The 26337-nt window shown below is 44.1% G+C and overlaps 1 protein-coding gene across 6 annotated transcripts in view; it reads left to right on the forward strand.

Annotated features, from left to right (window-relative positions):
- Positions 1 to 26337, forward strand: part of TLE1 (TLE family member 1, transcriptional corepressor) — an 86159-nt gene that overhangs the window by 48921 nt on the left and 10901 nt on the right. For all 6 annotated transcript variants that reach the window (XM_077905761.1, XM_077905768.1, XM_077905780.1 and 3 more), the window contains 6 exons: positions 6333 to 6449; positions 9988 to 10041; positions 10575 to 10727; positions 11833 to 11977; positions 12984 to 13174; positions 14822 to 14898. In XM_077905761.1, the coding sequence (XP_077761887.1) occupies positions 6333 to 6449; positions 9988 to 10041; positions 10575 to 10727; positions 11833 to 11977; positions 12984 to 13174; positions 14822 to 14898 (737 nt within the window). The remainder of the gene's footprint in view (positions 1 to 6332; positions 6450 to 9987; positions 10042 to 10574; positions 10728 to 11832; positions 11978 to 12983; positions 13175 to 14821; positions 14899 to 26337) is intronic.

Raw genomic sequence — 26337 nt, forward strand, 5'->3', positions numbered from 1 at the left:
TAAAGTGTGTGTGTGTGTGTGTGTGTGTGTGTGCTATTTTCCTTAACCTAGAGTGGGTGGAATGTCCTAGGAACATTTTTGTTTGTCAACTGGGAGCTTAACAGGTGACACCAGGGTTATCTATCTCGTACTCGAGTGCCTCTTCCAGCCCATGTGTTTACTGGGTCTGTACCTTCTGCATGGCCACCTTCCTTCCTGAGCGGTGTCTGGACTAAACCACTCAGCTGCAATCTGACAGTGCTGAGTTCCTAGATTGAGGTACGAGAACTCAGGGTTCTTTCCCATATTTTGCATTCAAACTGTATGAAAAATCATTGTGTACCCTTCAGACCTGCTTCACAGCCAGGGCTCCTGAGATGTGATGCAGTTGCCAAGTGGACGCATTTCCACCCATCTTTACTTTCGTACACTTCTCACAGTCGATGCATGGGGATCCCTTTGGTTTTAGGGGTTAAAAATGCATTTGTTGAAATGTCAGGCAGAATCTGTGAATGACCCATCGGACTGCAGCAAAGAGTACAGCGCAGGGTGATGGCTTAATTGGTACCAGGTGTAGATGGAGAAGGCACACAGATGTTATGGGGGTGCGTCACTACCTAATTGTTTTAATGTTCACCGAGAAGTTAATTGTCAGTGTAGAGTGTGCTAGCAAATTAGGTTCCCACTGCCTTAGTGTAACTGAGGATAAATGAGGTGTCATGAGTTTCCAATCTGTACCTCTGACACAAACACTTTTCCTGCGGGAGGAGAAAGTTCCCAAGGGGAATCAGCATGGCAGCTAAAGAAATCCATTTGAATAATGTGCATTATTTTCACATTAGGGAAACCTGTCTAGCTTTTGCTGTCTCCATGAGTGGGGTTTCCTTTCAGATTTGCTGCTGGTGGCTTCAGGGTTTAGACACAGTTGGCAGAAGAGTTGCTTTGAGGTCTCAGAATCAATGAAGGCTACATGAAGGCTCTGTAACGAGTGTTGTGGTAACACTGACAGTGTAACATTCCATTAAACTTGCTCTCTTTCATATTTTCTGGAGTTTACCTTCCAGAATACCTCCGTTTACATGAACAGCCATTACTGTTAAATTGCTAAAAAAAAGTGAAAGTCTTGGAGCAAGGGCATTAAGACGGGGTTTTATCCATATTGAAGTATCTGAGTCTCACTGCCTCAGTCTTGAGTGGGTGTTCAGAGCATGAACTAGAAACATCATTATCCAGATGGTGAGAATAAAGGTAATATGAAGTCCAGATCGTCACGATTTCTTTTGATTCAACGAATCTTCTCTGAAGTTCAACAGGCTCTTAACGCTTACCATCAGACATTCTTATATGAAGGTATGGTTTAATTATTGCATTTGGATGTTTATTTCGGCATTAAGAGAATGACCGTGCGTCTCTACCCACGAGGTTCAAACCCTCTGCCAGGTCTCTAGTTACCTTGTACCCAGAAAACTGCAGCAGAGGATAGTGCTGGTATGTGTTTTTATAAAACATGGTTCACCCATTTAGAATACTGTGATCTGGATTTGGCAGCTCGAGGTAGTGGACACCAGTCGTAATAGGAGATCTGCTACTCTCTTTTCTTTGAATAACTCTTTCAGTCTTGGAACTTGCCTTAACCATCATGCCACTGTGAGTGGGAGAAAAAATGACCCTCAGGAAGTATATGTTAATCGTAGCCAACAGTTTGCTTCTTGTCAGTGAGGGTGCACACTGAGATTTTATGTTCTCCAGATTTGGGGCACCTGGGTGGCTCAGTCTGTTAAGCATTTGCCTTTGGCTCGGATCATGATCCTGGGGTCCTGAGATCAAGCCCCACATTGGGCTCCCTACTCTGTGGGGAGTCTGCTTCTCCCTCTTCCTCTGTTCTTTTTCTCTCTCATATAAATAAAATCTTTTTTAAAAGTAAGTTCTCCAGGTTTTTTTGAAGAGAGAGTGTTCCCTTGGGGTACATGTTTTCTGTCCTTGTGCCTCATCTATTCATTTCATGTGTAGTTAACCTACAAATGGAGAGACAGTCATACCAGTGAGGCTAACAGGTCTTATGGACCCTCTTTCTGACTCTGGTATTCAGCGTTCCACGGGGATCCTTTTTCTCCAGAGACTTGTCAGATATACCTCTCCCTTTATCATTTTACTTGGCTCTGTTCCCCTAAGTGTGCAACACATAAGGTATGGAAAACCATTATGGTTGTAGAATTTTCGTTTGTTTTGAAGTCAATGTGTTTTCAGACCTTGATTTGCTCAGATTTGTAATCTCCCCTGAGGGCGGTATAAATGTCCAATTTTGAGCTCTTGTGGAAGACACAAAGTAAATAAAATGATTTTGTTTAGTTAAAACAATTTTAAAACAAAGGGAGACTTACATACACAGTCTCAAAAATCCCAGACCTCGGGACATTTGTAATAGAAATCTGCCCAGTAATTATCGTTTTTGAAAAATTCTGGCAGACACTAAAATTTCACCAGCTGCAAGGTGAATAAAACATTGAGTTTCTTGGCTAGAATTAGAGTGTATCAGTCAGTGTGGTAACATGAGATCTCATGCTGATCAAAAAAAAACCCCTCTGATTCACAATTAAATATTTATTTGGCAGATTAAATGTTTGAAAATGAACTTTATTTGATGAATGCTGTTTGGTAGATTAAAATCTTTCAAAATACGGACTCTGGGAGAAGTCTGGTGGCAGCTATGTCTGCAGAACAGCCATCGGCCATGACTGTCATCACGTGGACTGGTGCCGTGGGTCTCTGGATGACTTGTTCCTCACTACTGAGGCCTGTTCTGCTGTGCATCTTGGATTATAAATGGCAGGCTTCAGGAATGGAAAGGCAGGCATTTGGGACTTTTCAGGTCATTTTAATGTAGAATGTAATTTCTTTGTTCTAGGTTTATGGTCTTTGTTTGGTGTCATAAAACCAAGGGTATGTGTGTCTTCGTTTGGTGTCATAAAACCAAGTGTGTGTGTGTGTGTGTGAGAGAGAGAGAGAGAGAGAGAGAGACTGTGGTTTTTGGGGAGCTTGGAAGGCAGTCAGAGAAAAAGCCTGCAGCATGCATTAGGCATTATTATGTCCAATGAGAATGTTAAATGGTTAAAGAGCCAGTGTGACTTTTAAGTGATAAATATGTGGGGGGCCAGTATTTTATGTTTATAAATTGAGTTTAAGAATCGCTCCTCTGGGAGTAGAGATGCCTTGACTTAATGTGAAGAGCTTGGTGACTTTAGGTAAATCGCCTCCCCTCTCTGGGCAGCCTCCAGATAAAAGGAGGGGAGTGAAGAGGATGAACAGGGAAGTCTTTTAGGGCTGCTTTGGCCTCTTCAGACTTGTGACCCTAATTACCTTCTGTGTTTCTGATGTACAAGTTAAAAAAAAAAAAATACTTGAAGCAACCCCAGTTTCATTCTTGTGCAAATGGCTTCCTCCATTTAGGAAGATGTTGATTAAATGCTAACATTCAATGTGAAGCTATCTTATTCTAGTCCAGATCTAACAAATCAAGATAGAATCCAGATAAATTCTGAAAGATCCAAATGATAATCAGTACCCAGGTATAATCTCTTTATTCTTAAAATGCATATAAAATGGCTCATAATGGCCATCAGTATGACTGATGGGTCATGGGGAACACAAACTGGTGTGTGAGGGAAAACACAGAACATGAGGGAAAAACAAACTTCTGGTATCATGAGACATCCAGTAATAATACCTGTGAAGTCACTTTTGGGTTTCTGGGGAGTGCATGAGAGAATCATAAAGATTAGGGTCACCTAGGCAGTAGTTAACCAAAGCAGCTGTTATTGCCAACAGTGAAGTTCATTAGGCTGGAACTATTTGCTTAAATCAGGAACAACAATGAAAGCAGCGTCAGGGCTGGAAGATGTTGGGGACATTCCACGAAGACTGGGTTCATGGGAACAAGGGTAAAAGGAAGTGGTCCACTTTTGGCAGTGCTATCCCATGCACCAGCTACCCCTGGCTCCTGACTGTCGCTCCTCTGTGCCTTCCCTGCCTGCAGTCTTTGCTGCCTTGTTTTGAATCCATTTTACTGCATCAAAGGTATGATGAGACTTGTGTTTTGTAACTTGTCTGAGTCTGCCATTTTGAATGAAGCCAATTTTCACATAAGTAGCAGTGCTAATTACTAGCCCTATCCGAATTTATAGGAACTTCCAGAGCTTTTCAAAACCTATTCAGATGATAGGCCTCATTTAAGCCGTTCAAGCGAGAATTACAGCCGTAACTTCTAACATGCAGAAGCAGAGGCCTCAAAGCTTGTCAGACTTACAGGTCCAACTATAGAAATGTTACTGTTTCTAACAGAAATTGCATTGTTGCTAACAGAAGCTTAGTTTACCTTTATGTTTACAGTACCACTTGACATCATAAATAAATAAGTAAATAAATAAATAAATAAATAAAATCGTTAAAAAGCTGTCTTTGAATAACTGAGTGGTTTGGATGCCCGGTGCTGGTTACAGCAGGAAGGCTCTGAAGGTGACCCTGCAGAGAGATCCTTAACTTTAGAGTTGCCAATGGACACCAAGGCTGTGCCACATTCTTCTGGGCACTGGTTTAAATGTAAAGTTGAGTGTTCTCTGGTGCTGCCCTCAGCGCATCTGATCAGTCTGGACAAGGAGATTTTGAATGCTGATAAAATCTAGGACCCAGGCAGGTGTATTTGGACACTGTTTACAGACGAGCACAAGCTGCTATTCCACTCTGTGACTGACCTTTTTGGAGTGCACATTAGCACTTTGAGGAGTTTTGTGAAGTCTCCTGTGTCCTATCAGCCAGTGGGTCTGGGTCGGAGGGGTTAGTTTTTAGCAGACATTTACCACGGTAATTAGTAGAGGGATCCAGCCAGCTCACCTTTCAGCCCCACACACTGTGCTAAAGACATTACTCTAAGCCACCCCGTATTGAATTGCATGAGTCCCTCCCTCTGCTTTTATGTAAACCTCCTGCATTTGTGTAGCTTGAATGGTCATGAATCAAAGCTCAGCTCACTTCAGTGTCAGCCCCTGCAGTGGGCAAAGAGGCTGATTCAGATTGCCTCCTGGCTCCCAGTTTTGATTTCTTCCTGTGTGTAGTTGAGCTGGGAATGCTCCCATGGTGGGGTCCACAGTTTCCATGAGGGAGCTCTGACACCTAGCCACCTGGCTGATTACCTTGGGCTGGTTAAGAGCAAAGATACCCCTTCCCCCTACCCTTTTCCCCCACTGGCTTTTAAATTTTTGCTTCCTGTATATGCCATTGCATTAGAGGTGGTCTAACTTAAAAGTTTCCCCCAGCCCCTTCTCTTTTAAATTGTGGCAGAGAAAGGTAACAATTGTCTGTTGACCCTGGACATCACCCTGGTAGTTTTCCAACATCTTCGAGAAATTGAAGTTATCTGCTTTGTGTGGGAGATTTTTGCATGGCTCCTTCAGCATCCTTCAAGGCACTAACACATCACTGAACAAATTGCCCCCTTGCATATGCTAATCCTGTACTTAAAAGGACTCATTGTAACATGTTCTGATGCCTTAGCCTGAGGGGAGATGGGAATTGAAGGGATGTCAGATCATGTGACCCCCCCCCCCCCCAAATATCTAAAAATGCCTGTTTTCTTTGGGTCAACAGTTCGTACTTAGCACATGGGAATGAAAGTATCATGTGTGGCTGGTAGAAAAGATTAGTGCTCGTTCCTGCTTTTGTGCAGCGGAGCTGGCCTTGCTGTTGAAGATTCACTGGCTGAAATACTCGCTTTGGGTCTTAAATTTCAGTGCTGTTGGCGAGGAACACCAAATCTTATTTTCAACAGTAAATTAAAAGAATTCAAAGGAGTTCCTTCATTGTTGCTGTGGAAAATGTGATTTGCCTTTTAGGAAGCCCTGCTGTTAATCCCACCTGCTCTCTGTGTGTCTTTTTCGAGGGGCACACATTGACTGTTAGTCACAGAGTACATCTGATAGAATAATCTCAGGTTCTGCTCACGGGCCATGTATATTCCTGACCAGGAAATCACAATAGGAGAGAATAAAAACACATCCACATGTAAACAGCAAGCTCCCGATTCTCTAACAGAAAAAAGGATGCAAGAGCATTTAAAGTGAGTAGGGCCTGAAGGATCCACCAGGCTCTGGATGGTTTAATTGCATAGACAGGGTCTCCCTTTTAAGTGCTTGAACCTCTATAAATGTTTGCCATCAAAGTCCTCAGCCGAGATGAATTACATGGAATGAAAGGCTGTGTAGGTATCACCTTTCTAAAACCGCGGTCACATCCAGTTTGGGTTTTTATGTGTACAAAGAGACCTGGCAAGGAATCTTTGATTAATTTTTTTTTTCTTGCAGAGTAATTCTCTCTTGGTCCCAGACAGTCTAAGGGGCACAGATAAACGCAGAAATGGGCCTGAATTTCCCAATGACATCAAAAAAAGAAAGGTGGATGATAAGGACTCCAGCCACTATGTAAGTAAATAAAGAACTTGAAACAGTATTTGTTTGCTTACTCACCTTCTAAGGGAGCCTACAAGCTCTAAGATCTTAGTGATAATCCCACACCCTTTAAAGTAAGACTGTAAAGAGGATAGATTCTTAAAAGGGTACTGTTTTCCTCTAGAGCTATAAACTATGTTCCGCCAGACTCACTGGTACATTTTAGGCTTTCTGTCTAAGTTCCTCACAAGAGGGGATACTAGTGTTCGGGGCCTGTTTCGTGGACATACAGCCAATGCATTTGCACAGGGTCTGCTCTTAAAGAGTCTTTGCCCTTGGTTTAATGCTCTGCTTTCACCATCTTCAAATCCTGCATTTTCATCTGTCCTGGGCCCTGCAATTTTGGTAGCCTGTCCTGCTAAAATAATCAGGGTAAAAACAATTAGTGTCACAAAAATACTTCTTTGGATGCTATTCTGTTGACTTCTTCAGACTCATATTCAATCTTGAAGTAGAGTTCGTCCTCTTGAACAGCTAGCACTTTGGTCATGTTAAGTCCATGATAACAATGGAAAAAACCTTGGAGAGTCAGACCCGGCAGATTGAGAACGCGTGACTGTGGAGGAAGGGCTCTTGACTCATATGTATCTGGAACCACATTTCTTGAGGAGAGCAAACCAAGCCAAATGGCAATTGGCTCAAGTCTGAGGGTCATAAACATTGCAGATGGTAGATGACTTGGGGGTTTTCTTGTGTATCTCTGAGTGTGTCTATTCCAAGATGGACACATTCTCAGGAATGCTATGAGAGTAGAATGCTGGACTAGTCCACTTCCCATTGCTTATAGAAGATGTGTCCATCTCTGGTGGAGATGGGGCTAGATGGGGGTTTACATATTGGGCCTCTCTGCCTCCTGCTGGCTGGTTCAGGCCAATAGCTAACAGTGGGAAGTAGTTTCTGAGCAACAGCTTGTTAATGTTGGGTACTCTGTGGTTTTTACATGGATTGTTTCATCTGACTCTTAAAATGACTCAGGGAGTTCAGTACCATCACCTCTATTTTAGATAAAGGAATTGAAGCACAGAGCTTAGAAGTGATTTGCCCAAGGTCAGAGTTAGTGGTGGAGCCTGGGGGCAGTCTAACTCCAGAATCCATGCTCTTCATCACTGTGGCTAGGATCTCCATACTGAGGGCCTAGGAGTGGATATTTTGCCAGAGGCCCTTATATTGGTCCATCCTTTGCACTATGATAACATTACAAGAACTTTGAGTGTAGGTTATCCCCATCCCAGTCCAAACTTTTTTTGTGGCACACGTTTGCCCCTCACCTTTGCCTACAGCCAGTGTCCTAGCAGGTACTTTTATATATGGCATCAACTGTTAATAAGCTATTCAGAAGGTCCATGACATGTAGAAATTTGGAAGTTGCCAGTAATATAATTTTGAGTTGTTGTGCATGAGGCCCAGGTAGATATTTAGTAGTAAGTGATCTAGAATCCATAGCTCTACATTATTGTTTTATAACCTGCTCATATAAAGTATGTCCAAATGTATAGGTAGTTGAGGGTGATGTATTGACCAGTGTACACTGTATTGTGAAGGTTCACATTTGCAGGATTTGAAACACAGCTAAGATTGAAATTATAGGCTACTTAAGGACTCAATTTCATAGTCCCATTATAATAAATGAGTTCTTTGCTACTTTTTGCCAATTTGTACAGTATATGAAATATTTTTGTAAGTTTTTTTCTAAAAGGGAAAACATTTTGTTTATTTTTTTTTACCACCATCTTTGGGTTCTTTTTTTTTTTTTTTTAAGATTTTATTTATTTTTTGAGAGAGAGACAGAGATAGCAAGACAACACAAGTGGGGAGAAGAGGGAGAAGCAGGCTCTGCACTGGGCAGGGAGCCCAACACAGAGCTGGATCCCAGGACCCTGGGATCATGACCTGAGCAGAAGGCAGATGCTTAACCAGCTGAGCCACCGAGGCATCCCCATTTTTGTGTTCTTAACACCTGAAAATATTTGTACTTTTCTGTGGTCTTTACTAACAGAAAAAGCAAATTTTCTTTAGTTTTATTTTTTTTCTTAGATGAAAATAGTTCTTTCAAGAAACTGAGTTACTCAGTCTTCCTCATTGGTTATAATTTTATGTGTTCTAGTGAATTGCATGGTTCCTTAACAACAATGATCAAAATAAATCTAGTAACATACTGTTGAAGAAAGTAAATTGGGTCTTCCACATGTAAAACCCTAGATACAGTTAGAAAAAAAAAACATGTAAAAGATATGAATTTAAAGTTGAGTGTAACTTTCTCACTAGAGTTGAAGGCCCCAACAAAAGCCAACATGGCTAGTTGCACTTGTACTTATTATTACAAATTGTCAAACATTCATGTATTTGTAATTGATAGTGACATCAGTAAAAGGATTGTTTGGGTTAAAAATTAATGACCTACTCCTTTTTGAGAGTTATGGCCCATTATGAGATCCTACTTCTTTCATAAACTCATTGTATTATTCTGTACTAAAGGACAGGAGGTCTTTTGGCTAAGAAAGACTTTTTCAGTCTTGCCCTTAGGTTGATTGATTTAGTGATCACATAATTAAATTGAATAGCTTTGGGGCACCTGGGTGGCTCAGTGGGTTAAGCGTCTGCCTTTAGCTCAAGTGATGATCCCAAGGTCCTGGGATTAAGTCCCATGTTAGGCTCCTTGCTCAACGGGAGAGCCTGCTTCTCCCACCCCCCTGCTTGTGCTCTCTATCTCTCTCTCAAATAAATAAATAAAATCTTTAAAAAATAATCAATTTAATAGCTTTTCTGAAGCTTTCTCAAACTTAGTACAACCTTGGAGTTTCCTTGATTAGCAAATTTTACAGTTTTATGGAGAATCAAAGCCCTACTGCAAGGTATTAGTGCCCTCCAGACTTTGCCATCCTCTCTTCCTTCCATCTCTCCAAAAATATTCCATGCTGATTGCTAAAGAGGTTTATTCTTAACATGAGGTTAGATCTTGGTATGTTATCCCAGCCAAGTAGATAGCTTCATTGTTTATAGGTTTTTTGCTTTTTTTTCTTAAGTAGTTAGCAACCTCATGGGAACATGGTTGAAGTTTGTCCTTATAATTACAAATTGTCTGTGAACACAAGATTTGTTGGCTATCTTCAGGATAATATACCTAAAGCAATGACATGAAATTATGTTCTTAATTTGACATCCCATGGGAAAAGAGCCCTGATGGAAGGACATGCATGGATTTCAGATTATAAGAGAGATTCAGCTGTTGCAAACATTTATTGAGCTCTTACTATGCACCCCATGTTTGCAACTTGCCCTCACCAGTATGATCTATAGCAGGCATGCCACTGCAATAATTTCTGCTTGGGGCTTTGGGTAGACCACATCAGATGACAGGGGAAGGAAATATTAGTGACTCTGCCTCGCAGTCTGGAAGGGAACCTATAGGCATGTCCTGGGCCATTTTTCAGTCTGTCTGCTACCAAGAACTATAGAAATTTAACTGGGCCTCTAACCCTTTAATAAATGGCATTACAATTTCTTTTTCCAGGACAGCGATGGTGACAAAAGCGATGACAACTTAGTTGTGGATGTGTCTAATGAGGTAGCCACTCATTTTCTCAAACTTTATTTTCAGAGTGACTTATGAGAAACAGAAAGTAGAGCCATGGTATTTTAGTTTCTCACAACTTTACACCTTAGAAACTTCATGGTGGTTCACAGATGGAGCAATAGTGATCTGACACGAACTTTTGTTAAAAAAATCTGTTTTCCCAGTCATTTAGGATTCGTAAGTTGGGTGCTTAGTGCCCCTTTCATTCCTGTGCCCTGGGAAAAAGGCTTGGTGCCTTTTTCATTCCTGAGAAAAGTATCTGAACATGAGGAAGGGTAGAATTGTTCTTGGATGTTTTCTCCCTCTGTGCTGTCTTCATGGATGTGTTTGCAAATGCCATCCTGTTAATTCCGTTAATTATAACAACATTGCTAGTCAGGGTGCACACTCCCAAGTGCTCCAGATCTAAAGGACTTAAAGGGTCCTCCTTTAATATAGAGAATTAGTGTGGAAATAGAATCTGTGAAGCGCAAGGTCCATCCATTATAAGTGAAATCACACAAGCTTTGCTTATGCTTGTTGAGGACCCTTCTTCTCCACGAGCAAGCCCTGCCCATTCACCCAGGGAAAACGGGATCGACAAAAACCGCCTGCTGAAGAAAGATGCTTCCAGCAGCCCGGCGTCCACAGCCTCTTCAGGAAGCTCCACTTCTTTGAAATCCAAAGAAATGAGCTTGGTAGGTCCCATGAGCTGTCCTCTGCCTGTTTAGCAGTTTATTTTCCTTTGTGGTTCAGAGGACCCTTAGTACCTTATTTTCAACTGACCCATTGTGTTGGGGCATGTTGGCATTGGGTTGGGGGTCAGAATGGGAATGTACTCAAGTGGTCACGCCCCAAGAGGCCTGAAACTGATTCAGGGAGGGCAGAACCTCCTTGTCTGTTCCTACTTTCAACCATTCAACAAATAACGTGGAGCATGTCATCTCTTAACCCACAAAAGCTGAGACATAACAGCTCTACGTGTGATGCTTATACAGTCTTCCTGGGCATTATCCCTGTCACCTATGGGGAAGAAAGTCTGAGGAGCCTGCCAAGTTTATACAGCCCATCAGATCCAAGGCCAGAGGGAGCTAGGGTCTCTCTCCCTATCCCATGCATGCTCTTGGCTTCTCCACAGTGTTCCTCAGACTGGGATTTAAAGGAATGGATGAGATGCAGAGGATGATGCCCCATGACCCTGTTACTGCCACACCCCTGATGGCCTCTGCGCTAGAGGTCAACATCTGTCATGTAGGCAAATGGGCAGTGGTGCTTAACACCTCACACAGCTCTCAAAGGGACAGGACTCCTCGGGCTTTTGCCTTTGAGATGCTGGTTTGTTTCTCATCAAATCCATGGCCCTGCTGCCTCTCACTAATAGTCTCAATCCTACTGCCACTAACAGGCAAGATTAGAAGAGGGATCCTCCCTCTGACATTCTCAGTGACCCAGCCATTTGTTTCTGAAGTGCCTGGGGATTTTTCTCTGGGTGGTCATCGTTCTGACTTGGCCCACATCCAAAGTCCACATGCCTGATGGAAAAATACTTTTTAAAATAAAATCTGCGGAGGAAGAAGTGTGATCATGTTCTGTGTCTCTAGCTAGAGTTTTAATTCTGGCAGGAAGAGGAAAGGTCAACATTTCTCGCTCACAAGTTAATGCTGTCAACATTGTGTGGATTTATGAAAATTGGCTGAGGGAGTAGCTAGAAGGTGCCCAAGTGTCCCAGCTGCTGTTGTGATAAATTGTGTAATATGGCTTGGATTAAAAATAATACTCATTTAATTTGTTTAATGATACCAGCATGAAAAAGCCAGCACGCCTGTTCTGAAATCCAGCACACCGACGCCTCGGAGCGATATGCCAACGCCGGGCACCAGTGCCACTCCAGGACTCCGTCCAGGCCTCGGCAAGCCTCCAGCCATGGACCCCCTCGTTAACCAAGCGGGTAGAGCAACATTGCCTCTTGTTGTGCTTTGTTTTGCGTTTCCCCTTCCTGGCTTGGGTCGTTGTGTGTGCACTCCTGACGCCATTTCCCCATGAATATGAAACACACTCAATGCCCGCCTCCTTCCCATCCCTGAAAAGCCATGATAAGAAACAGATGTTTGTCCTTAGGTTTCAGCAGCTGCACCCTGTTGGGTCTCCGACTGTTTATATTTGGCTCCACCACTACCACCACCCCCTCCCCACAAATAATCCAAATTCCAGGGACTTCAATAAAGTTTCCGATAATTATTTGCACATAAGCTCCTGACCAAACTATCACTTGCATTAATGAGTTCACTAATACTAACCAAAACTGCCCTCCCAAGTGTGCTTCTTGCTTACTTTTTAGTTGGCCATTTTTTTTTCCTGGTATATCCCTCAGGAATCAGTGGTCTGTCATTAGAAATTGGGGGGGTTTCACGGAGTCTCCAGCCCATGAATAAATTAGTAACTTTTAACTTAATCTTCTTTAACACCTTGGACCCAGACGAAAATAGGCCCTAGAAGATTCCTTCTAAACCCATGCTTTGGTTTCAGTCATGAATCCAGAGTCAGGTCTTCATTTGGAATAGGTAACAGGGAATGAAAATTTAGACTCTAGGAGGAATCTTGGATTTTACCAAAACCTTATTTTGAGATTAAGTCAGATAAACAGGTAGTGCCCTGTGCCTTGGTTTACCTTCTGTGAATCGGGCACAATAGTGCAGTTTATTAATTTTAATTGCCTGGTTTCCCAGTGCTGGGGAGCCAAGGACAAAATGCATGGACAGTGCTTCCCCTGGGGTTCATTCTTCCCTGGAGATGAATTCAGCTGAGTGGGTGGTGATGACCGCCCCCTATGTCACCCAGGCCATCCTTGTCCTCACCCCTTGTGAATGGCACTAGAGGTGACTCTGGAGTTGACGGTCAGGCTGGACCACAGCGCTGGCTGAGTGACATCCTGCACATCTTGTGCTTCCTTGCAGCGGCCGGCCTGAGGACGCCGCTGGCGGTGCCTGGCCCATACCCCGCCCCGTTCGGGATGGTACCCCACGCCGGCATGAACGGCGAGCTGACCAGCCCCGGCGCCGCCTACGCCAGCCTGCATAACATGTCCCCGCAGATGAGCGCTGCCGCCGCTGCCGCCGCTGTAGTAGCCTACGGGCGCTCCCCAATGGTAGGTGCCACGGACAGGCATGCAGGTGGGCAGGCAGGTGGGTGCACAGGTGGGCAGGAGGGCAGGTGAGCTAGGGCCAGGGCCCCCGCCGCCACCACCGTGGTGGCCTACGGGCGCTCCCTGATGGTAGGTGCCACAGATGGGCACTCAGGTGGGTAGGCAGGTGGGTGCATAGTGGGCAGGTGAGCCAGGGCCAGGACCCCTGCCGCCGTTGCTGTGGTGGCCTACGGGCACTCCTCAATCGTAGATGCCACGGGTGGGCGGGCAGGTGGGAGGGCAGGTGGGTGCACTGGCAGGCAGGTGAGCCAGGATCTGGACCTTCACCTGCGCCTGCCCACCAAACAGAGCCCCAGTGTCCCCACTGCACCCCGCCTGCCACCATCACTATGCTGCTTCATTAAGTTAGGGCTCGGCGCTTCTTGGTTTACTGTTTTTGTGGATGAAACAAGGCAGTGTTTAGGAGCTACTTTTGCGATTCAGGGGACATCTGGTTTTCTCCCCCCAAGTAGATTTTTTTTTTTTTTTTGGAAGGCAATGAAATGACTCAAGTAGCTCACAGAAAGAAGCCTTTTCATTCATTTTCTTGAAGTTTTTTTTACCTTCTTTAATTCTTAGGAAAAAATATTTGAGAAGGTGTAACTTTTTCTTTCCGTGCCTATATTATTCTTTAAACCCAACAGTGTGACTCAGGTGTAAGCAGTGATCTCAGGGCAGCAGAGAGAAAGCAGAAGTGGCTGAACTCTGGGCCAGCTTGCCCATCTTCTTGTCCAGTCTTTAACCACTATGTGAATAGCCTCATTTTTTACCGCAAAGGGCCAAAGTGATTATAATCCTCAATTGGATCAGGGAAAGTGAATAGATTATAACCTGTAGCAAATAGAAGTCCCTATATATTTCTTTTGGCTGTTTAGGATATGTCATGTTCAGGGGCACATGGGTGGCTCAATTGGTGAAGCGTCTGCCTTCCCCTCAGGCCATGATCCCAGGCTCCCTGCTCCTGGAGGAGTCTGCTGCTCCCTCTTCCTCTGTCTGCCACTCCCCCTGCTTGTGCTCTCTCTGTCAAATAAAATCTTAAAAAAAAAAAAAAAAAAAAAAAAAAAAAAACTAGAGAATCCATGAATGTTTATGCAGTAAATTAGACCAGTGGTATGAAACTGGGGGTGATTTTGCCCCTCCCCCCGACCACCACCATGGATCAGAAGTGGGGAATGCTATTGGTACGCAGAGTCTAGAAGCCAAGGGTGGTGCTAAAACATCTGCCATGCCCAGGACAGCCCCAAACAACCATCTGGCTCAAAACATTGATAGTGCCAAGGCCAAGAAATCCTGACTCAGACAAACATACTGTTCTCTGTACCTTTTGGGGAAGGCAGGATATCCCAGGTCCACAGGAAGTCTTTACTATGGGAAGCTGGTTCTCGATGTACAGATAGACCACACTCCAACCAACCCAAAAAGAAGTATGGCCTGTTGTATTTACAGGTGGTTCTATTACTAATTTTTCTTTTGAAAAGCATTAGCACATGTTACCGTTCCTGTTTATGTGGCTTTAGAGGTCTATGAGTTTCTAGTGAGAAGTCTATAGATGTTCACAAAGTGCCTACTCTGTATGAACTGAGTCTTTAATGTCTTCTTTCTTGTTTCCAGGTTGGGTTTGATCCTCCCCCTCACATGCGAGTACCTACAATCCCTCCCAACCTGGCAGGAATCCCTGGGGGGAAACCGTAAGTACCTCCAACTCTCCTCAGTTTTGTTTTAAAGGCAATTACTTAGTCATGGCTATTAGCAGACTAGAATTCCAAAGGGAGCACAGGCTTGGACGTTTCCAAGGAGATTTCTAGTGTCTTTTCCTGAGGAGTGTTAACACTTTCTATAAATAGGCATCTTGTAGGTGTCATGCCTCTGTTTTCTCACTATGGGTGATCTCATGCATTTAGTTATTTCTGGAGAGAAGCTGTTGTCGCTGGGACCTAGAGGGAGGCAAGAACTGGGGGTGGTTGGCCCTCCTTGCTTGACCCTTCTTCGGAAAGCTGCTCTGCTTTAACTTTGGTCAGCTGCTGGAGATTTTCAACAGGACTGTGTTGTGGGCAGTAATAAGCTGTCATGAACTCCTGAAATCTCAGAAATTTGAAACATGTTGTCCCTGTCCCTGGCTCAGTGCTATACTTTTTCTTATTTGAGTGGAAACTAGGGGTGTATGAAGGGTAGTTGTGACATCTATTGGATGCCAGCATTTGAAGTTGGAACCTCCCTGCCCACCTGCGCCCCCGCCCTGCACCCCATAAAGTTTGGTGCGTGCTTCACTCTGAGAGGTCCTAGACTATAAAATGCAGAGTGGCTTTGTGGGAAAGCAAGATAAATAAATTGAAGGGGCAAAACAGCATTCAGAATTTGAAAAACCCCATTGGCTATTTTTTCGGTGTCCTTTCAAATCACTTGGCTTTCCATATGTTAGTAATTAGAAATGTGATTTTGAAGAATTCCTAAAGTTCTTAATTTTCATAACAAAGCAAAATTGAAATATTGAGGGGGGTGGAATATCTGTCTTACCTCCCAGCACATACTCTGCTTTTCTGTAGGGCCCTTACAATTTGGATTTTTTCCAAATTGGGGTACATGTTACAGACCTTCGGTTTATTTTTCTTATACTGTTCTACCTTTGTGTGGTTGCTTTCTGCTTTTATTTATGCGTTTGATGCATGTTGTGTATTACATTAATTTGAGTGGTCCATTCAACTACCTGGTCATCTTTGTGTGATTTTGACTGGAGCCTTTCTTCAAATAAACCAGCGGCATGAGGAAAAACGGAATTCCTTACCTCCATCACCTGCATTTTGGAAAACAGATTCCCATGGCTCGATTTTACATGTATTATAATATCTATTTCATGGTAATTTGATTCATGATGAAATGAGACTTTGTCTACACTAAGAACCGGAAGAGATGTTAAGAATTTATGGTGACACGCTAGACCCAGGGAAGAGCAGGATTAGGGACAGTGTTGCAAATCATTCTTGAAAATTCATGAACTGCTAGGTAGTGTATTATCTTGGGTATGCCCCTCTGCTTCCAGCCTGGGATGCCCCCGGGCATGTAATGGGTATTTCTTGTCTGTTGTTGGTGGCAGTGTAGCTGTGGTGTGTCCTGCAGACTGGCGAGTGAATAAAGGGCACATGAGTAATGTGATAAGAAGCAATAATTAATAGTAACTGATGAATCTTCAGGGGAAAATAATGGCAAGTTCAGCTGACAATTAGGGAAAGCCAGTTTCAAGAGTCAGGGTGTATCTGGCTGCCAAGACCCCACCCTGAGTGGGGTGTGAGGTATGAGGCACATGGGGTGGGCTGGGAAGAGCTCTAGGCTATGGTGATGGTCTTGGAGGTTAGCATGTAGAGGACCATTAATTCAGACCTAGCTCCTTATAGTTGGGGTGTGTGTGTGTTAATAATGCAATTAGACACAAACTTTAAACCTTCTATGATAATACTGGTGTCATGCTTCTTAGAGCCAAAATATTCATGTCCTTGGCTTGTAAGCACCTTGGGCTTCTTTGTGTTCCCAGCTGTATTAAGCTAGGATATGACATGCTCAGGGACAGTGACAGTGGATGTGACAGCAAAGTCCTGAGAGTCACAGGTGAGAGTGACTGCATCAGAGTGGTTTTTGCTCTCCAAAACAGTGAAAATATATTTTTTTTGGCTTTTCTTTAAAGTTTGAGGGAAGCTGTATTCTGTGAGGAAGATCAAGTGAATATCAGAGGGGAATATGGAGCTCACCATTATCTCTGGGATCTGGGCTATATTACATCTTACTCTCTTTGTTTTAATCCATTAGCTACTATGAGAGGGTTCCTGTCCTCATTGTTGAGTAAAGGTGCACTCCCCCAGGCAGTGCTTCTCAAAACATCTATGATGACCAGTCTTTTCCCAACATGAGGAACAGACAAATAGGGATGAATAAAGGAAGAAAAATACACAACATAAGTCCTGGTTTTTTAGTTACAAGAGTCAGCTGTCGTGAACCGATTCTGTCAAGTTGCTGTATAACCATTTTCAACACTTCCTGTCCCCGAGTGAGCAGGTCTATGTGCGGACAGTAGCAAACATTTGCAGACCACACTCTGAACAGCTTTGGTCTGAGGCACTTAAGAGAAACGGTGACAAACCAGCATGGCCAGGGTTAGGGTAAGAAAGGGGGGATCCCTGGGTGGCGCAGCAGTTCAGCGCCTGCCTTTGGCCCAGGACAAGATCCTGGAGACCCGGGATCGAATCCCACGTCGGACTCCCGGTGCGTGGAGCCTGCTTCTCCCTCTGCCTATGTCTCTGCCTCTCTCTCTCTCTCTATCTTTCTCTCTCTCTCTCTCTGTGACTATCATAAATAAATAAAAATTAAAAAAAAGAAAAAGGGGTGGTAAAGGTTTGTGAATGTCATCCTCTGACAAATACCAAGAAATAATATTTGGGTAGGGCGACAGATGGTTACTCATGGACATTTGAGAGAGAACTGTGTGCCAGGCTTTGTGCTCCGTGCTGGGCAGGCTCCAGGAAGGAGAATGTTCATCTTCCCCGCCCTTGGGGCCCCTCTGATGGGGAAACACTAAAGAGACAAAGGCTGCAGTATGTTTGTGTGGCCCTGCGAAGGCAGAACAGTGGGTGCTAGGCAAACAAGTCAAGAGTGACCGTGGTGAGGATGGGAAGGACTTCTTGGGGTAAGGAGGAGATACTGAAAACTGAGCGTGAGCAGGAAAAACAAGCCCGCAGAGCAAAGGGGGCAGAAAATGTGGACCCTTGCAGGGACAAGGGGCAGCCCGCAACATGCTCCCAGTGCAGACAGAGCTTGAGGGATTCCTCTGCAAATGGGTGAGTTCCTCTGGGTTAGCACAGCTGGGGGACTTCCCAGTGGGACTTTGAAAGTGCTTCTAGGGTAAATGCTCATTTGGCTCACATCTCCTATGACTGCCTCACCACGTGGCTGTGTGCCTCTGACCTAGCAGGTCTAGTGTGGTGACTTCTGGTACCTGGAGCAAGCCATTTTCCCTGGCTGTGTGAAAACCATTGCAGCCCTCGAGCTGAGATCTGTCTCTCTGGAACCTTTATCCATCGAACCTGGTTCTTTCCTACGCCTTGAGACCACATGGTGCACCATTAATCTGTCATCCCTGTGACAGCTCTTCAGATATTTGGAGACGACCGTCTGGCCAAAGGCTTCTCTCCTGGCAGAATGTGTCCATTGCTTCAGCCCTATCTTGTGGGATGTGATTTCAGGTTCCTACACCATCTGCTCACTAAAATCTAACAGTCACTTCCCTCTTGTCCTTTCCCACAGATTTCATGGAAACCTGCTGCATAGGTATAAGGGACCCTATTAGAAGCTCACAGCCCAGGGATGGAGAGATAATATTAATCAAATAATCACAGAAATGAATCCATGATTATAATTGAGAGAAGAGCTATGACTCAGAAGGACATTATTCTATTAAAGTTTGTGACAGGCTGATTCTGTCTGAGAGGGTCAAGGAAGAAGTGTTTTCTGAGCTGCTTTAACCTCATAGGGGAGGTATAAAGGAGCATATGCAAAGGCCCCATGGCCTTACCTTTTTTTTTTTTTTTTTAAATCAAAGTGGAATAGAGCAAGATGACTCCTATTGCTACTATTTTGTACCTAGTGTTGGTGTTAAAGTGATATAAGATCTCAGTAGGGTTTTCTAACCAACCTGGTCAGTTTCCCTGTCTCCCTTCACCCCTATACCAGCCTCTTCTAACTTCCCTATCTTTGTTAACAGCACAGTCCTCATTCTCTGGCATCTGGGCACAAACATTAGCCTGTGATTCTTCCTTGTGTAAATCACATTTTGCTCTTCTTCCTCTTCCTCTTCTTCTTCTTCCTCCTCCCCCTCCTCTTCTTCCTCCTCCTCCTCCTCCTCCTCGTCGTCGTCGTCGTCGTCTTCTTCTTCTTCTTCTTCTTCTTCTTCTTCTTCTTCTTCTTCAGATTTTACTTATTTATTTGAGAGAGAGAGAGTGTGTGTAAGCATGAACAGGAGGAGGGGCAGAGGAAGAGGGAGAAGCAGACTCCCTGCTGAGCCCAGAGTCCCATGTGGCGCTCAATTCCAGGACCTGAGATCATGACCTGAGCCAAAAACAGACACTTAACTGACCGAACCATCCAGGTGCCCCACCAATCTTAATTGTTAAGATCCTCACTTGATTCCTACTTGCTTTTGTCATTAAGATCCTAGGTCTGTTTTCTCCCTTATAAAGTGCTTACCTGATTAGGCTCTTTTCTTACCCAGAGATCTTCAGAAGTTGCACATAAACTGGTGACAGGGCATTCCAGGCCCCTCTGGTGCTATGACCCCCACCTGCTTTTCTAGCCTCGTGTCGTGTGTTCTTTGTCTCTTGCACCTGGGCTGAAAGAAGTAACCTTCCACTCCCTGACAGCCTTTCCTCCTCTCTGGAACAATGTCCATTCTCACCAGTCTTCTTTCTGTGGGAATACTCCCTGTCCTTCAAAGACTGCTTCTGCTGCTGCCTTCATAGCACGAAGCCTTCACTGATGGCTTTCCAAATGTGATCCCTCTCCAGGAGTACTTTGTAATGTCTGTGACACCGTGCACACTTGGAGCTTAAGTACCATGATGAGCACATGTCCTATTTCTGCCTGCTTCTTCCCTACTAAAATGGAAGCTTCCAAAGTCCCTCTGTCCCCTTGAGCACCACTACCCAGTAAGCAAATATTTGGTGCATTGAGTAGGTGGGAGATGAGGCCAGGATTGTGTAAGACCCTGTGATTCATCCCTTCCAGAGGAGATTCACATTTTGCATTGTAGACATAAGCATTGCTAAGTTACCAGAGGTAACCCGACTGTGTTTTCAAACCCTCAAAGCAAGATTTAATTGGTATTGTTTGATCAGCTTAACTTGAACTCGCTTTTAGGTTGAGGAAATGTGTTCCCCTGAGCTTTGTGGAAATCCCTGATAAGAGAAATTCTGAAGTTGAGTTAGATCAACATCTCTTTGTTGATCTGCCCTCCCCATCCAGGACATCATTTTGGCCCAGAAATACTGCTTTCCTCCCCATACACAACTTGTTCTCCCTGCCTCGTGTAGTAGCACCTAGAGGTCAGTAACAGCTCAGGATAATAATGGTTTGGCTGAAGATTCCAGCTTAGTTCCAGGTTCCTTCACCCTGTGTTTTAATGCTAGACATGTCATTGAGAAATCTTACACCCACTCATTTCATGTTTAAATAAATCTTGAAAGTACCTTTTAGGAGTTGGAGCCTAAAGAGAAAAGAAAATCTTAACCACATATGGGGTAAAATTGCCTCTCAGGAAACCATGCTTTGCAGCAGTGACCAGAGGCCATCCCAGCCTCAGCCAAGGACACGTTTCTGTGGCCAGTCCCCCTCCCGCCTCCCACCTTATGTCCCAGTCCTGATCTTGCTTCTGGTTTATCTGTTGACCATGTCTAGAATCCATAGCTGGTGTATGTAGTAGATTTGAAAATTAATTCAGCCCTCTTTTCACATGTTATGATATTTGGGTGTTTTTTGATCTATGAAATGCTCAAAGTAACATGCTTGTTCTGTGCCTCATTATCACATTTGGGGTTGGTTTAATTTCTGTTTTTCTACTCTTTGATCTTTTGGGAATGTGTAGCTAATTTCTTGAGATTATTTTGAAATGTGAGGCCCTTTCTTTTGATGTGAGTTATGTTTAGCTACCAGGTAGCTGTCCTCTCTGCACCTCCTCAGAAATTCCTTTCAGTTTATCAGATATAAGTATAGTCTGTTTGTTTCTTGTTCATATAATGCTTGTAGGCCTGTAGTAGTTGGTTCCTTCGCTAGAATTTTGTAAGTGAGCTTTGAAAGGGCTGTATCTTAAACATTTCTTCATATTACTTTTCTTTAAAAAAAAAATATTTATTTATTCATGAGAGACACACACAGAGAGGCAGAGACATAGGCAGAGAGAGAAGCAGGCTCCATGCTGGGAGCCCGACATGGAGTTCGATCCCAGGACTGAAAGCAGACGCTCAACCACTGAGCCACCCAGGTGTCCCTTGCCTTACTTTTCATCCAGGAATCTCTCGGTTTGAATCTTTGTCCTGCATGGGAGTCCTGCCACTGCCCAGCACATTTATAAGTTTTGAAACTTTTAGTTGGTGGAGGAGGTAGGACCTGGAATCCAGAATCATAAATGCTAACTTCGCTAGAGAACCTCTGAGATTGTCAGCTAGACCATCACCTGTTTTTTTCTGGAGTAATTTTCTTTCTTCATGTCCATTTTAAGAAGTTCTACATTTGCCTTTACACAACATGAGAGTAGTCGTATGTTAAAATAAATAAGGAAGCAAACATGGAGTCTCCTATCTTAATGCTTTAATTTCTTACCTTGTAGTATAAGTTACTACATTCATGTAGATATGCTATCTTCAAAATAAGGTAGGAATTGTACCCTGATCTGTATATTTGCTGTTTGGGAGGGTGCTGGGATGCCAAACTGGAAAAATCCTGTGTTTTATAACCGTTACGGGTTAGATATGTAGACCTTAAGAATTGTGAAAGGTAAAGCTTGTTATATTGGCAGTGAAGGAGATTTTACCATAAATAGATGAATTGTATTCCCAAGGACCTATTTTCTTTTCCTGAAATCTTAGAATAATATGGCTCTGATTTTCTTATGACCTCACATCACAATCCCGCAGCCACCACCTTCATTATACTAGTTCTTGAGGCTAAGAGTGTCCTCCACAGTCATAAATTACATTATTCTCATCTACCTTAGAGTGACCCAGGTGCCCCTGCCTTCATAGCCTCCTGGGCCAGGACTCGGTAATGAAGTGCTCCGATGACATTGACAAGAAGGTTTCTTTTGTGTATATTACATGTCTCCATCCTAATGGGCACATGTTATCCCTCTTTAGGGGATAATGTCCAAGGTAGTGCCAGTGTGAAGCTAAGCTGAAGAGTTAGAGCTCTACCTTTGGGGTGGGCCTGTCCTAGCTGCCCTGAACGTGAGTCATGGCCCGTCCACTTACTAGCCGAATGGGCCAGTGACCCTCTCCTGTACTGCTGCTTCTCTCCAAATAATAAGGGACAGTGAGCTACATCCTGTGACACTAGAAACAGAGGTTGAATCTATATTATGCTTCATGCTTTTCTGGAAGTATCTTCTCATGCAACTTCCATTTCTACCACACCTCATCAGTCATGTTTATTGGATGTTTTGTCAGGGCATATTGTAAATACAGGGAAATGAGGCACAAATAAGTTACATATGGCCCCCGCATCTTTTATAAGTGACTAGCTGAAATTCTAATCGTGTCTCTTCAAATTTTTTTTTTTTAAGATTTTTAAAATTTATTCCTGAGACAGAGAAAGAGAGGCAGAGCCACAGGCAGAGAGAGAAGCAGGCTCCCTACAAGGATCCCAATGTGGGACTCGATCCCAGGACCCAGGGGCCACGCCCTGAACCGAAGGCAGGTGCTCAACCACTGAGCCACCCAGGCATCCTGACTCCTTCCTGTTTTTTTTTGTTGTTGTTGTTGTTTTTTTGTTTTTTTTTTTTTTTTTTACTTTATGGTATGCTTTTCAGCCGCCAGACACAGGATCGCGCTTTTTGTGTGTGGCCTGTGGTGGCTTCTGCTGCAGCTTGCTTCGAACAGGTCCTGCGTCCCTGGGCTCTGCTGACTTGGGAGAGGGCTGTGAATTTCACTTCTGTTACTGTGGTTGCTTTCACTGCCTTTTGCTTCAGTCCACATTGGCTCTCTAGGGACCGCTTTTCCCCCTCAAGAATGTTGATACTCTCTCTTAGCGACATGTGGTAGGACTGCTGGAAATCCCTTGGGGAAAGTTGGCTGGCTTAAGCCAGGTGGTTAGAGGACCCTCCACTCTCTTTAGCCTCTCCTCCTTGCCAAAGAGACCATTCCTGCCTCAATCTATAAGTAATTACGGTAGCGATGAGTGAGTGACCTGGGGTATTGAGATTCACATACTGAGTGCCAGCTATGTGGTCAGCCCACCTGTCCCCGAAGAACTCTGGAGTGGGGAAACAACAAATGAGAAATGTAAACACATGCAATGGTACACAGTGTGAGATGTGCTATGGTCAAGATTTACAAGCAGAGCCAGGACCCCAGAAAAGAATCCTCCTGCCTGGGGGGGTTGTGGCAGACTGAAGAGCAGAGCAAGTGACGTGCACTGAGGAGGGAGGCGGTGCTATTCTAGGCCAGAGGGAACAGTTTGTGCACAACTTGGAGACGTGACAGCATGCGATATTTTAGGGGACTGGCCCGTTGTTCTGCGTGGCAAGGAGTTTCAGCTCCAGGATGCTCACATGAACTGAGGCCCAGCCGCTGTAAATCGTGAGGGGCTTGTTGAGCCCCGAAGAGCACTTGAGGGCTTCTGACGTGATTGGATTTTTTGATACCTGTTAAGGCAGCAAGAGATTACCCATGGAGGGTGCCAAGGCCAAGGTGGCTGCACCCAGTCTCCAGAGGCCCAGGTTCTTCATCCCCGTTTACCAGATCCACCACTGCTGGTCCTGCCTGTTAACAGCAAACCAGTGACTATGTCAACACCTGTTTTCCTTTGGCCACAGAAAACAGCATCGTTTTATTAGCAGCCGTCAGTGTGCTAGGACAAAACAACCTGCATCTCCAAAACGCATTCTTGTTTTCCAGCTTCCCGCTGTGTCCCCAGGAGGCTTCTCAGTGGGGACTCTTTCCTTCAAGTCCCTTTACCTCTGTTCTGTGCCTAATACAGGATGTGTCTTCAGCATGGAAGGAGTTTGATTTCATCCAGTTTTTACATCTGTGCTGTCCAGAGGGCTTTATTCTTTTCAGTTCTCCAACCAGATTTCGGAATTAGATCCTAATCACCAAGTGCTTGTTCAGAAAGCTGGGTTGGGGCAGGGTCTCAGTTCCCTGAGGCTTTCTTGGGTGTAGGTGGGTGGCGCTGAGAACTCATTCTTTCTGCCCCACATTCCTACCTAAACGTCCTCCTCTCCTCTTTGCCAAGGGCTGTCTCTCCACTTTTGCCCTTCAGGATCTTTGGATTTCCTGATTTTCTTTGCCTAGTCATTGCCATGTGTTTTTCTGACCCCCCATCCCACACCTTCCTCCGTTTCTGCAATTCTGGCCCTCACACTTGTCCGCTGGTTGATGAAAGAGCCCTTGATTGAGCATGCCCTCACTTTTCCTCATGGGTGTTTTAATACTGATGCAGGTGTGGGACGGCGTTCAGTGTTTTATGGTTTTGCCGCTCTTTCCAGCCTACAGCAACCCCTGCAAGCTCTATACCTTGTTATATTTCTGCCTTGTGTATCCGGAATGGACATGTTATAGGCTACAGGTAGTTAGGCCAGTAAGGATGGCCACAGTTAGGCCAGCGAGTTGGGCATCTCCTATACATTTAACTCCAGCCCAACACCAACAGTTGGGCTCTTGACTTGGCTGTAGACCTAGTCTACTTCATCATCAGTCAGAAGCCCTCTTGACTTTTTCTTGAACCAACAAATAAATTTCAGTATTTAACACTGAGATACACATACAGAAAAGTGCATATAACTAAGTGACTTCTCACCAAGAACACTGAAGAAGCCCCTCTTGTGTCTTCTCCAGTAGCCGAGGGGAGCCACCACTCTGGCTCAACATCACAGATAAATTCTGCCTGTGTTTGAAATTGCATAAATCCAATCATTCCATATGCATTCTTTGGTGGCTGGCCTCTTTCTGAATTCAGGCTTGGGAGATATTTATAAATCCTCACTATCTGTTTATAAATTCCCCTTCCTGGTTGATTTTTACTTTCCTTTCCCTAGTTTCCCCTTCAATAAGTAGAGATCTCAGTTTCCTTCTGGGACGTCTTAATGTTGACATGATAGGCCATCTATGTGGCCTTTGCTCAACGATATGCTTGTTCTTCCTGTGGGTGAGTAACTAATTCCAGACTCTCGTATGCTCCCCTGGTTTTTCCTTCCAGTTGATCCCTCTTTGAGACCCGTCAGCCCTTTGTGTCATTCTGGTTTTGTTCATTTGATTAGGCTCTCCAGCACAGCGGGCAGCATCAGCTTCCTGCCAGGCCCCCTGTGACTGATGTATTAACATCCATGTGGGTTTCCCTTGGGACCCAGAAATATTCACAGCTTCTGGCAACAGTTCACTGCATTGTGAATCAATTTTAAATTGCCTCAGTATGATGATCACAGACCTCATGTGTGGTTTAAAGAAGAAGACACCTGGGAGAGAGGTGGGTGTCTTCCAAAACTCAGTGTACAGCTCTCTGTCTACACTTTGTGCATCTGTTTTAGTCTGGAACATTCAACTCCCTTAACAAGTGGGGTTCCAATTGAAGCAAAGTAGAATTTTCTTCCCCTAAAACTCCAGAATTGCTAAAAGGGTGCCTAATGGAAAGTTTGCCAACCTGGAGGCGCCCACCGTGATTTACATCAGTGAAATGAACCTTCACTTGTGCCATCACCAGCACAGAAAGCTGTCAAGGGCAAGTTCTCTCCCCATGTCAACCACTGTTCTAACCAGATACATTGCGTTTGATCGTTTCATGGAAACACCCCGGTCCTCTCTCTACCTCGTCATTTGTTTGTCATTTTCAGTCCCAATTCATTTCTCTGGATTATGCAAAAGAGAGTCCCAATTCATAGTGCCTGATAGCTGGGTCACATAACTTGCTACTGGACCTTAAAGAATTCTTCTAGAACATGATGGAGTTAAACTCCAGTTCTTGTGGTTCCATCTTCAAAGGCAATCCAATGCTATTTGATTCCAACTCCAAATATCCCATAATAAATGGCGTAGAGTCCGTTAACATTGGCATTGGCTCATGTATTAGAGTATCATCGTGTGGGCTTGATGTGTTACCACGGACACCAAAGGATACTGTTGCATAAAACAGAGGGGATTTAATGGCTTGTTTTGATGTAAAGGCTTGAAGCTATAGTAGTTTTGTATGCATATTTATTTTCTAGGACATTCTGTGGGGTTCCCATTCTGAATGCTTGATTATTCAAATTAAGAGTAATGTTAAGGATTTGGTCCAGCTAGCCATGTAATATTAGTTATGGAACCAGTCTGTCAGGAAATCACATATATCTAAGATCGTATCGTTTGCTTGGGGGAAGGGAAAGTTCTTTTTCTAACCTTCAT

This window comes from Canis aureus, chromosome 1 (genome assembly GCF_053574225.1).
Source record: "Canis aureus isolate CA01 chromosome 1, VMU_Caureus_v.1.0, whole genome shotgun sequence".
Lineage (NCBI taxonomy): Eukaryota > Metazoa > Chordata > Mammalia > Carnivora > Canidae > Canis > Canis aureus.